Source organism: Carettochelys insculpta, chromosome 2 (assembly GCF_033958435.1).
Source record: "Carettochelys insculpta isolate YL-2023 chromosome 2, ASM3395843v1, whole genome shotgun sequence".
NCBI classification, from domain to species: domain Eukaryota; kingdom Metazoa; phylum Chordata; order Testudines; family Carettochelyidae; genus Carettochelys; species Carettochelys insculpta.
Genome location: NC_134138.1, coordinates 256,390,281 through 256,403,069, shown reverse-complemented (window position 1 = coordinate 256,403,069; position 12,789 = coordinate 256,390,281). Strand labels below are relative to the sequence as shown.

The 12,789-nt window shown below is 39.0% G+C and overlaps 1 protein-coding gene across 5 annotated transcripts in view; it reads left to right on the top strand.

Annotated features, from left to right (window-relative positions):
• PFKP (phosphofructokinase, platelet) overlaps positions 1-12,789 on the top strand; it is an 81,716-nt gene that overhangs the window by 53,070 nt on the left and 15,857 nt on the right. For 2 of the 5 annotated variants that reach the window (XM_074985017.1, XM_074985015.1), the window contains exons 13-16: positions 4,808-4,954; positions 7,025-7,095; positions 8,571-8,658; positions 10,102-10,254. In XM_074985017.1, coding sequence (XP_074841118.1) covers positions 4,808-4,954; positions 7,025-7,095; positions 8,571-8,658; positions 10,102-10,254 — 459 coding nt within the window. Of the gene's footprint in view, positions 1-1,134; positions 1,153-4,807; positions 4,955-7,024; positions 7,096-8,570; positions 8,659-10,101; positions 10,255-12,789 lie in introns of all 5 variants that reach the window. The other 3 variants (XM_074985013.1, XM_074985014.1, XM_074985016.1) reach the window with 3 other exon arrangements.

Below are 12,789 nucleotides of genomic sequence, written 5' to 3'. Positions count from 1 at the left end.
CCCCTCTGTCGCCAGTCACTTATGCCTGAAAGCATGTCCACACGGCCTCTGCAGTGCTGGCATCCCCCTTCTGCCACCGCCAAACTATCACAGGGCTATGGTAATGAGCTTTGGGAGTATGCAAATAGCATGCCGTTTGCACTCCCGAGAAGCTCATTTTGCATAGCTCTGCAGGCAGCAGTGCTGGGCAGAGCACCATGTAGACGTAGCCTTTGGGTTTAAATTCTTAAAGTGCTCAGCAATTAAAAATAGTCAGAAGACTGCTTTTTCACTGAAGCTGAAAAATATAAATGAATTGTTTATATACTGCGGCACCAGAGTTTATATGCTAAACTCTTTCATACCTGGCGTTCCATCATCTGGAACTCTCAAATAATCAGCATTGTAACAAAAAGTGAATTTTAGTTATTTTTCCTGTAAGTACAGGATAGTGAAAGTAAATACAGATAAATACAGCATACAGTATAAGTTTACACTGTACAATACTACTGTTTGGTAAATAAAGTACACTGTGTGTGTGTGTGTGTGTGTGTGTGTGTGTATAAATATATATAATATATATATTTGTTTCTTGATGTCTAATCTTGTTTTTCTTTAGTGTTGTGCATTGGTAGGTATACCCCTCTAATATCCAGATAGATATGCCAGATATGAAAGAGTTTTACTGTATAATTACATTGTCTAAAAGCAAACTCACATAGAAAACTAGTCAAACTTATGGGAGAGGGGAAGGGAGATAAGAGAGTGCAATGAAAGAAACAAGAATAGCAAAGCCAAGAAAAGAGTAAGTTAGTGGCCTATTATAGAAAGAAAAATGACTGGAAAAAAAAAGCAACTTTGGTAGAATAATCCTCAACTGGTATAAATCCACATTGCCCCTTGTACTAGGTAAAGGAATCACCCATAATAATTTACTCCAAAATAAATAAAAGTTTGTTAGTGTCGAAGTTCTTGGTGAAAATTTTGTATCTTGAGTAACCTATCAAGATTCAAATATAAACCCATTTGTGCAGAGAACTCTTGAACTGTGGCATGGGTAGGTACTAGTTCATTAGACTTATTAGGTTGTTAATTATCAGAAAATGTCTGTAGCTGGAGCATGTTACTTTAAAATCTTTCTGTTCTCTTTGACAGGATGATCTCTCATGTAGTGTACGTAACTATTTGCACAGTGATTAACCTTAGACGGCTCAGTAACCATTGTACATTTTGAGACTATGTTTTACTTTTGCATGGTAATAAAATTTAATTTGCCTTTTTTTTAATTTTACACTTGTGCTTAACAGCTGAGTGGTAGACTCTTTAAGGACCTGTGCTTTAGTTTTGCCACACAAATATTTATATCAATGCTTTATCACCTAACCTCTCCCCTGAATTTTAGTATTTGTGCAGTGACTCTAAAATGAAACTTAAATTGACTTCTGTGTAATGCAGATTTCATAGTTTACTGATAACCACTTTCTCTGTAGAAACCTTTAACACTTATTCTATGGTGGCTTGTTTATCCCAAGCCAGACCATGTGTACTTCAAGAGGGTTGTACAAGACAGCGGGGCTGATCCATGAGTAAAGGCCCAATGCTGAAAATTATAATACTGGTATAAAATGCTAATGAAGAATGAAGAGGTCAGTGGAGAATAAAAACCAAGAGCATGAAATCTGTAGTGTTTGAATTATCATAGTGTTTTCATAGTGTAATAACTTAATGATATTTTAGTCCTGGGAGCAAACAGGTATCTACCATCTAGTTCCGTGGTCTAGGGTTGATCAATGGTAAGATGATTTCTCCACTGCGTTTATTGTTAGACAAATATTGAGGCAGTCTCCAAGAACAAAAGTCTTTGATGTTCAAGAATAATCTTGAAATACAAGGATGCAAAATTCTGGCAGTGGGGCAACAGAAATACCCAGATGTTATGCGCCATTAGCCATATGTAACCAAAAAGATTTAACATGTCCAGAGCCTCTGCTCTTAAATTTTTAATAGGCACAATATTATGTAAGATTTACCAGTACCTATATAGGTGTAGTCATTAGGCAAATTAAATATCTCTTTGAAAGCAGCAGAAAAAAAAATTTAAACATCAAATACCTGTGCAAAATTTTTCCTTATGTAACATAAAATCCTTTAGGACAGTTGGTGTTATGTTCTTTTAATTTTTTCTTTATTGTAATTTAATAGCCCAAACCTAATGTTTTGTTAATATTCTTAATTCATAAAAGCATACACATGCAGTCTACGTACTGTATATTATGTGGCCCTGACCCAGCAAGGCCATAGTTACTTCGTGCAGAGTTAAAGTCCTAGAAAGTCAGCTGTAGCACTTACATGCTTTACTGGCTATGAACCTAGGTGTGCAGCCGCTTAGCATTCCTTCTCATACTGGAGAATGAGACTCCTCTCTAGAGGCCAATGCAGCTTGGCATGTACCATCACACTCTGTGGCACAGTGGCTGGGAAAGAGCACTGCCCATGCAATATTTGCATAAATACCAGGATTTCTGTTTAGCACCTGAGTTTCATGCTTTACAATCTGTACTCTTTAGAAAACAGCCAAAATGTTTGCTCTCTTTTTGAGATTGAAAGTAGATGAGTTACCTCCTCAGTTAGGCCACAGCAATGCCGATATCTAGGCAGCGCATTCAGTGCATGTCATTCTAATGTTGAGGTGCTGTGGAACAAACTGCTTGAAGCTCAATGAATGCTGCTACACAGGCTCAAGCTGTTTTGCATTTTGCTTCTGCTGTTCACTAGCACTTGAATGCTTCACTCTTACTAAATGTAATATAACATAGTTTAACTTCTCCAGAAGGTAAGCCGTGCAAACTTTTAGTTCTATCACTACGATTCGTTCTGCTTGTATTAATTTAAACTGGCATAATACGAAACCAGAGTCTCTGTGTTATGAATGTAGACTTTCTTCTTTCATGTGAAAGTAATGAGCCATATTCTTATCTGGTGTAAATCAGCATGGCTTCATGGAAGTCAACAGCTGCACTGATTTGCACTGTCTGAGGGTCTGGCCCAATGTCTAATAGTTGTAATTTAATGATTTTTTTTAGTATAATTTTTAAAGCAAATAACCAGTAATTAATTTGGAAAGAAGGGTTCTCCATTCCAGGTACTGCTTATTGTACCTTGAGTTTAGTAGCATTCTGTGAACCACCATTAAAATTAGTCTAAAAGATGTTTTACTATTTTTTACTCTATAGTTTGGCCTTTTGTTACACTGAGGTTCTTTAGTGCACACAATAGAAATCAAAGCCTAGTTATTTGTTGAGGAAAGAATCTGTGGACTTGTGTGCAGTAGGAATAACTCCATAGTAGAAAAGAATGTTTGCTGTTCCAGAGCTGCTGTGAAGTCAGAACTGGACCCCATATATCTGACCTACAAATAAGAGGAACATCTTACAACAACGTTGTGTTACTTGCAGAGTACTGAATGTGCACTTCTGTAAATCCACCTACAAACAATTGTTTTGGCATATCCAAAGTAAAATTCATAATTAAGCAATGTAAAGAGGGACTTTAATACTGATAGAAGCATGTGTACAAAACAAGTCAACTGAGAATATTCTGTTCCTCTTTATTATTGCAGATCCTATTATAGTAAGAGCCTTTCCTCCTAGAGCTAAGCTTGTTCTCTGCTTTAATCTTTAGTGAAGTCATAAACCTATGTGATGCTGTAGCCTTGTGCCATGGAAGTCACTCCAGTGTCACATGATCGTTATAGTGACTTCACTGTAGAAAATAAACAGAGAGACACCGAATTCTGAAAAGACTAAAATCTTTTTCCTAAATACATTCAGTTGCAGTCATGTGGATATGTTATGTGCCGAAAGTAGCTCAAGTTGTCTAAATCAGTGTGCTCAGCAACCTTTTTCAGCTCATGGTACAGTTCAGCAGTCATTATAATTTCACAGCACACCCAATATCTATGACCCAATCCCCTCCTGCTCCCCCAGAGCCAGGCATCTCCAGCCCCTCACTCTAACCCAATCCCCCTCCCTTCCTCCAGATCCAGGCATCCCCAACAGCACCACCCCTGCTCTGATGCAGTGCCCTCTCCCCAGAGCCAGGCCCCCCCTAGCACTCACCCCCCCAACTCAATGCCCTCCCGCAGAGCGGTGGGCAGCACTCCCCGTGTGCAACTCTGAGTCACACTAAGCACCGCTTCACAACACACCAGTGCTATGGAACACTGGTTGCAGAGCACTGGTTTAAATCTGATCTCTAAGCTGTTGTCCCACTGTGAAGATCTCTTAAAGTAGCCATTGTAGTATCTTGGCCTGCATGAGGATTAGGCAGGCATTTTAATTTAAATCTCATGATGTAAAGTTGATGTCTTTTCTGCTCCATTAGTCAGCTGATAAGACATGCCACTAGGCCAAAACATGTCACTTCCCACTCTTGCCTTGTTTTTTGTTGCAAATTTCAGCGCAGATATGACATCAAGTGGAGAACTGACTTCTTTTCTGTCATATTTTTTACCCTATTGGGAAAGAGAACACAACCCTGAGTGACCTGATTTTCAAGTCAAATGTAGCTTTTTGCTTATATGTGTTTAAGAAAAAAAATTAGAAATTCTAAATCTTTTGTTCCTATTCTGATTATGTGGCTTTTTAAAATTTGAAGACAATCTTCTGAAACCTGTTTACCCACTTAAACCTAGAACAGTTTTTTTTAAACTTTTGAGAACTGCTGTTGATCTTCTTTACTATTCAGTTGCTGTGTAACCTTAGAATATCAATTGGTCACTTTACTGTTGCACATTCAGTCCAACAGTTGTTTTCTCTTTCTTTTGCAGACTAACTTTAATGTGGCAGTTTTAAATGTAGGTGCCCCTGCAGCTGGGATGAATGCTGCCGTCCGATCTGCAGTAAGGGTGGGCATAACTGAAGGTCACAACATGTTTGCTGTCATTGATGGATTTGAAGGCTTTGCTAGAGGCCAGGTTCGTACAAAATGATTGCATTTAAAGTAAGTTAGCTGTTCTTTATTTTTTTACCTTTCTGTCGTATTTCTAATGGCAATACAGAAATGACTTAGTCAGAGGGTAGCCGTGTTAGTCTGGATCTGCAAAAGCAACGAGGGGTCCTGTGGCACCTTATAGACTAACAGAAATGTATGAGCATAAGCTTTCATGGGCATGACATGACTGTGATATCATTCAGGTAATTGACTCCACAGAGATTTTTACATTTAACTGCTTATTCACAGACATATGTAGTTTATGCAAATTGGAGAGGTATACTTTATTGGCAACAAAATTATAAATACAGATTGACTCTCTTTAGTCTGGCACCCTCAGGGTGTGACTGGTGTTGAACCAGAGAATTTACTGAACCACAGGAGATTAATGTTGTCTAGTAGTATTAACAAGACTTCCACTGCTTTCTGGGCTCTTAGAAGACATTTAGGGATAAATTAGAGCTAAATAACAGCTCAGAACACTGAGAGCCAGGACTAGTGGCTGTAAACAACCTTTATGGGATCGTGGGAAACTTGGCCACCCCTATGATAAATTGTTGTCCAGCTAACTAAGATCATGCCAGACCACGGATTTTGCTGGATTAGTGAGAGCTGGGTTAGAGATGTTCAGCCTGCACATAGATCGTGTCACATGTGTACCTTTGCCAATGCTAAACATTTTCTATACTGGCTGAGTGTGTCTTGGTGCAAGATATGGGTGCCAAAAACCAGCAACAGAATTTCCTGACAGCTCATAACCAGACCATTAAGTTATATGTTAATACACAGTTTGAGATGATTTATTACATTGTTAAGCACCAACAGTACCCATTGTGTTGTGCAGAACACAAAAATAGAAAATGGTCTCTTTCCTGAACATACATGCTTCCAAAGGAGTCGTTCTATTTTGAGGGTGCAAGATTTATACCAGCCATTGACACACGGGCACAAGTCTGAATAGCCAAATCTGTGTCATTGCAGGTTCAGTCCAAGTAGGCTGAGGCTCGGCCTACTTAATTTTGTGCCTGAAGCTATTTTTGCACTCGTACACTTTTAAAGATGTAATACATGTCTACAAACAAGCCATGAAGTCTAAAATGTACCACCAAGAGCATCCTGATTTAGGTTGATCCAGTCTGAATTATTCTGCCTCTTCAATATTTTGGATGAGAAATTTTCCATAGCCATTGCTTCTGCACGGAGGACAAAATGTGATTTTGGTAGGATGTTGTGTGTTGGGCACACTGCCTATGTTGTAGTTGTCATTGGAGTATAAAGCATCTGGAGACAAGCACAAAGGGTACATAACGATGAGATAACCTACACATTGTTGAAACTGTTGTCATGTTTGTACCTTATTATCTTATATACTCCTTCAGTAGAATGTGTAACACTATGCAGCAGCCAAACTCCTGGTGACCTGCTATATTTTTTAAACCCTGGAGGACTTCTGTTTATGGCAGACATAGGTTGATTGCTTTATAGAAAGGGGGGATAGGTCTGTCATGATACTTCCCTTTTTCCACGTCGAAGGCAATTAATTGGCTAATCGGGAGAAGATGCCTACAGAGTTTGTCATGGTCCACTTTCAAGACTGGCTGGGGGATTGGAGGGAGGGCCAAGTCACAACAAAGTGAGAATTGTTCCTTCTCTTGAATGAGTGAAGGACCAAGCTTGAGACCTGGTTTTGGATTTTTGTGTTACACTATCAGTAAAGGTAAGGGAGGGGTGTGTGTATGTGGAGCTGAGATGGAGAGCTGACAAGGATAAGAATTGCAGAAAAAGATGAGGGCAGGATTCATACATCAAGAAGAAATGAATTGCACAGAATTAAGAATGGGGATAGAGAGAGGAGTAAAATTTCAAGGGAGATTGAATAAACCTCTTGAAACTGAGCTGTGGAATTTTTCGCCAGGTTTCGTTTCTGGCAGCTCCGATACTGCTCAACATCTGTTCCCAAATCTGTATGTTAAACTGCACCTCTTGCATGACCAAAGATACAGCATTTGTAAAGTCGTTTAAGAGAACCTTCTCTTTTTAACTTTATTTGTAGATAAAGGAAATCAAATGGGGAGATGTTGGAGGTTGGACTGGTCAAGGAGGGTCGCTTCTTGGCACAAAACGGTAATGTTTTTGTTGCTGTCACTTGATCCAAGTAGAAGAAACAGAGGCCAGAATGTACCTTTTTTACCTGCATGTACTGTATAGTTATATATTGAAGGTTCTTTTTAGAATTTAGTTGGTCTTTCCTCTTTTAAATTCAGGACATTTGAATTCAGCATTTTGTGATACTAATGTGTTTCCATCAGTGGAGACAGAATTAAAATAGTCCTTTGTTGTATATTATTGCTTTAAGGCACTTAGGCTACATCTATCCTACAGCAACCTTTCAAAAGAAGTTCTTCTGGAAGATCTCTTCCGAAAAACTTAAAAAGAGTGCATCCACGCACAAAAAAGTGGATCGAAAGATCAATCCACTCTTTTGATAGAGTGTCAACACAGCCCCCACTCTTTTGAAAGCACAAGCGAGGGATTGAAAAATCAAATGCCATGAGGACTGCTCTTTCGATAAAAGGGCACAAGCTGCATCAGCACATGCTTTTTTTCGAAAGAATTTTTCAAAAGAAGGAGCTCTTCCTGATGCAGGAGCAGAAGAGGGCTTCTGAAAGAGGAGCCTCATTCTTTCAATTTCATTTCAAATGAGCACATTTTGTGTGTAGAAGCTCCGTGTGTTCTTTAGAAGAAGGGCCGGATTTTCCGAAAGAACTTGCTAGTGTAGGTGCAACCTTAACGATGGTGATAGAGAGGTGAGGAAGCACGTTGTTACAGGAAGCATGGATACATAGTACACTTCATTCTTGAGGTTTAGAGATTGTGAATGGATTGCTGTCTCCAGGCAGAACCAAGTTTACGTCTGTCTCCTTGGAGCAGCCTGAAAAATAATGGCTTTATATTCTGTCTAACTCACTATTTCAACTCCTTTACCAAAATAACTAAAGTTGGATTTTACATGTTGGAGTATCCTGCTCATGGTTTAAAAGAATAGAGGGAGAGGACATACTACAGGCATAAATGCATTGAGTTTATTTAAGGGTTTGGGGTGGAATTTCAAAAAAGTTCATTCCTGACCTCCTTTATTCTTGGCTGCAACTGTATTGTGCATCATCTCAATATAGATGATAGCCAGAAAAAAATGGATAAGGCTGTGTATATGGACAAGGCCATATTTATACTACAAGCTATGGGTGTGATTCCTCTGCTCAGACACACCCACTGGGCTAGAGTGAGGATAAATAGTAAGGTAGCTGTAGTCACAGAGTGAATGTGTAGTGCAGGAGATGCTTAGTTTAGGTTTGCCAAATACAAACCGACTAGAAATAAGTGGGTGCGTATGCTGCCAAGACTACACTATACTTGCACAAGCAAGTGTGAATATGGGTACACAAGCAGGGGAATCACCCTGTGTAGACATAACCTAAGAGTGTAAATTACAGAACATTTCACTGTTGAGTGAGTATTTTAAGAACCATCCTACCAATGTTGTCAAGAATATCTGTAGATTTTTGATCTCTCCTCTCCCTTTGATTGACTTATTTCAGTACTCTCCCTGCAAAGTATTTGGAGAAGATTGCTGACCAGATGCGTGCTAATAACATCAACGCCCTTATGGTTATTGGTGGATTTGAGGTACATCACTTAGTTGTTCTGTTAACTTGTTAACTGGAGGGAAATTGAAGCACAGTAAGCTCATTTTTAAACTTCAAAATATTTTCTTTTGCCCATAACTGAAATTTTGCTTATGATCAGTTTTGACAAAATGAGACATAGCGAGAGCTTTTGAGATAAGTCATTTTGGAGATGTTCCAAATCTCTTGAGCTTTGGAGTCTAAGGTAGTTAATAGTGAGTGCAAAAGAAGGTACATTTTTTTTTCCTTTTTAAAGGTAAGACAGCAGGATAGAACAGATTTTCAAAAGAGCCTAAGTGACTTAGGAACAAAGTGCCATTGGCTACGTCTACTGTAGCCCTAAACTTCAAAATGGCCACGCAAATGGCCATTTCGAAGTTTACTAATGAAGCGCTGAAATGCATATTCAGGGCTTCATTAGCATGCGGGCGGCTGCGGCACTTCGAAATTGATGCGCTTCGCCGCCGCGCGTCTCGTCCCGACGGGGCTCCTTTTTGAAAGGACCCCGGCTACTTCGAAGTCCCCTTATTTCCATGAGCTCATGGGAATAAGGGGTCTTCAAAGTAGGCGGGGTCCTTTAGAAAAGGAGCCCCGTTGGGACGAGCCGTGCGGTGGCGAGGTGCGTCAATTTCCAAGTGCCGCGGCCGCCCGCATGCTAATGAAGCGCTGAATATGCATTTCAGCGCTTCATTAGTAAACTTCGAAATGGCCATTTGTGTGGCCATTTCGAAGTTTGGGGCTAGTGTAGACACGGCCATTGAGACTTATAAATATAGGCCTCTTTGAAAATCTGCATAGTAATTTTAAATTATTGAATAAATAATAAAAACTGCCTTCTGGCTTCTTGTTTAAGCCATTCCAATGTATGTGTTCATTTCATTCTGATGTATTTTAATTTCTGTGTCAATTAATTAGAAATGAATTTTTATTTTTGGAGACAAGAATTTGTTTTTTCATCAAGTTATTACCTCAGATAGACCCTGATTCAGGAAAGCATTCCTTTTCAGCAAGGCACGTAAGCATATGCTTAAAATTAAGCACATCCTTAAGTGCCTTCCTGAGTGTGGATGGGCTTACATGTATGCATAAGTACTTTGCTGAATCAGGTCTATGGCAGTGAGATTGCTGGGCACTTTCTGAGAATAACTACATTAAGGTGTATGAGAATCTGATATATAGTAACATTTTTCTATTATATGGAGCATTGGGTATGTGTAAAGTATATATCATTGTTTTTCTCAGATTTTTGAGAGAGAGAGAGAGAGAGAGTGTGTGTGTGTAATTTTTTTTTGTTTCTGGTAGATGTTAGTGGTTCCTTATTTTCCCAATCTGTGGTGTGTGCTGTGGTAAAACTGGCTCCTCCTGTGGCCTCACCCATGTTATAATTCCACCATTGTCCTTTTTTATCCCTCCTAATTGTTCACGCCATGCCTGTGCCCAACAGGCCTACCTGGGACTTTTGGAATTGTCAGCTGCCCGTGAGAAATATGACGAGTTCTGTGTTCCAATGGTTATGGTTCCTGCAACTGTATCCAACAATGTACCGGGTTCAGATTTCAGCATTGGTGCAGATACTGCTCTGAACACTATAACTGATGTAAGTCTGTTCAAGTGTGCATGCTACTAACAAAGCATTCCAGTTAATGCTGATTGAATTGGCTAGAAGTGGATTTTTTTATAGACCAGAACACTGGAAACATAATCTGCAAAATGGTTCTTCAGCTGAACTGAAAAATGCTGGTCCTGGTAGCTTTCGCTTTCCTCCAGAAATTCCCAGCATTTTCACATAGACTGTGTAGAAAGACTTTGTTTTACTTTTGTGCATTTTTTTTAAACTTTTGGATTTTAGAAAGTAATAAAATGAGATTGTCACACACACAAATGAGAGAGACAAGTTAAGTAGGGTAATGTATTTTATTGAGCCTGCTTCTGTTGGTGAGAGAGACAAGCTTTCAGCCTGCACAGGACTTGAAGAAGAGTTTGTCATTCATACCAACACAGGTTGGTGAAATACCAGATTATCACCTCACCTATCCCTGTTTCTTTAAAATCTTGGGCCTGACATGAAAGCAACAACACTGTATACACAGATAGTCTTTCCTGAATACATGTGTGTCAGGGGAATGGCAGCAGTGGTAAAGAAAAGTAAAGTGATACCCCCAAGTCCAAAATCAAAACTAGTGACAGTTTATAGTAGTGTAGTGTTTATAGTAGTGTAGTGTGGAGAAAGTGAATACGGAAGTGTTGAGAACAAGGGGTCACCCAATGAAATTAATAGGCAGTCACTTTAAAACAAACAAAAGTACTTCACACAAAACCAAGTCAGCCTGTGGAACTCAGGTGGGGAGGTTGTGAAGGACAAAGGTACAACAGTGTTTTTAAAAAAAAAAAGACTTGGATGATGGGAGCAAGAATGGCTATTAGCCAGGATGGTCAGAGATGCTACTCTGTGCTGTGGGTGTCCCCGAACCTTTGCTAGAAGTTGGTACTAGATGATGGGGGACAGATCACTCAATACATTGCCCTGTTCTTGTCATTCCTTGTTCACTCCTTCTGAAGCATCTGGGAGCAGCACTTTCAGAAAGCAGGATACTGGGCTGGGTGGACCAATGATCTGGCCCAATACAGCCATTCTTATGTTCTTAATAAAAGGTAACATTTTCACTCAGCAGTCATTCAGAACACTGAGAGAACCCTTTGATCCTCATGGAAGGAATAGTTACTCAGAATTCAGGAACTTTTTAATATTATCAATTAAAAGGATATACCTTTTAACAAAAATAACTAACCTTGACTGAACAGAAAAATATCTTAGAATCACTTATTAAAGACTGATTTTGTTGTCAAAAATGTAAATTTACATCATCTTGGTGTCATTTTGGAAATGACAGGAACCATAAACTTACCACTTTTACTTCAAATATAGCTATTTTCTTTTTATGCGTATTGAACCAGTATTCTTTTTGCCACTGAATAAAATATAACTGATTTTGAAATTGTTTTGAAAAGAGAGAATCATATTTCAGGAAAAAAATATGTTTAGTCTGTGAAGAAAGGCCAGGGTTAAAACCTAAGATTTGCATAAGCTGCAAATGACTGTCAAAACAAAAAAGCAGTCAAGTAGCATTTTAACGACTAACAAAATAATTTATTAGGTGATAAATAATATTATCACCTAATAAACTATTGTGTTAGTCGTTGAAGTGCTTCTTGACTGCTTTTTGGTTTTGATAGAACACAGACTAACATGACTCTCTCTCTGTCGCTATGGGCAAATGACTAAGGCGGCTTTTTCTTTCAGACCAAACTGTTACACGTTTTTCATTGTGGATTTCTTTTGAAGGAAATCTAGATCTCCTTTATAGCATGTTTACTTTTCTAGTGTATCTGAACATGTCACTTTCTGTGTTTTCTCCCTGACCTGTAAGGTCATGGCTGTAACCTCATCCAGGGCTAGACATATTCAACAATAAGTGTAAGGCACAGACATCCCACTGATTTCGAGTAAAAGATAGTGATTTTTCAAGTCACTTTTGCAGATGGCTCCTAGGTCACTTAAGATAGCTTGGTCTTAGAATAAAACACCTGTGACTGGCGCACGTAACCTGACTCATGGATCTCTGCCTGAGGAGCTGTAAAATTGCAGTGTAGACATTTAGGTTAGAGCCGGAGCCCAAACAGCTACATTGCAATTTTAGAGCCCTGCAGCCTGAGCTCCTCATGCCCAAGTCAGCTGATGTAGGCCTGCAGTGGGTGTGTACCTATAGCGTACATATACCTGTAATATTTTAGTCCTTATCTGAGATTTTGGGAAGTTTGAAGGATTCCACTAGCATTAACATCATATTTTGCATTTATATACATAATTAACTTACCTGTATATCAAGGAGTCAACTTTTCACTGTATTTACTTTTAGCAAAGTTAGACCTCCACTCATTATTACATATTTGTTTTCCCTTTTAATATTGCCCTTGTAAAGGCAGTAAACAACTGACAAAAATAGTTCTAAATTACTCTTCACACATAGTCCATGTTATTTCTAAGTTGGTCTGGTTTCCAGTTCTGGTAAATAAAATTCTCCATTCCAAAAGAGATTGACCGCAAATTAAGGTAAGTAACATGGTGCTGTAA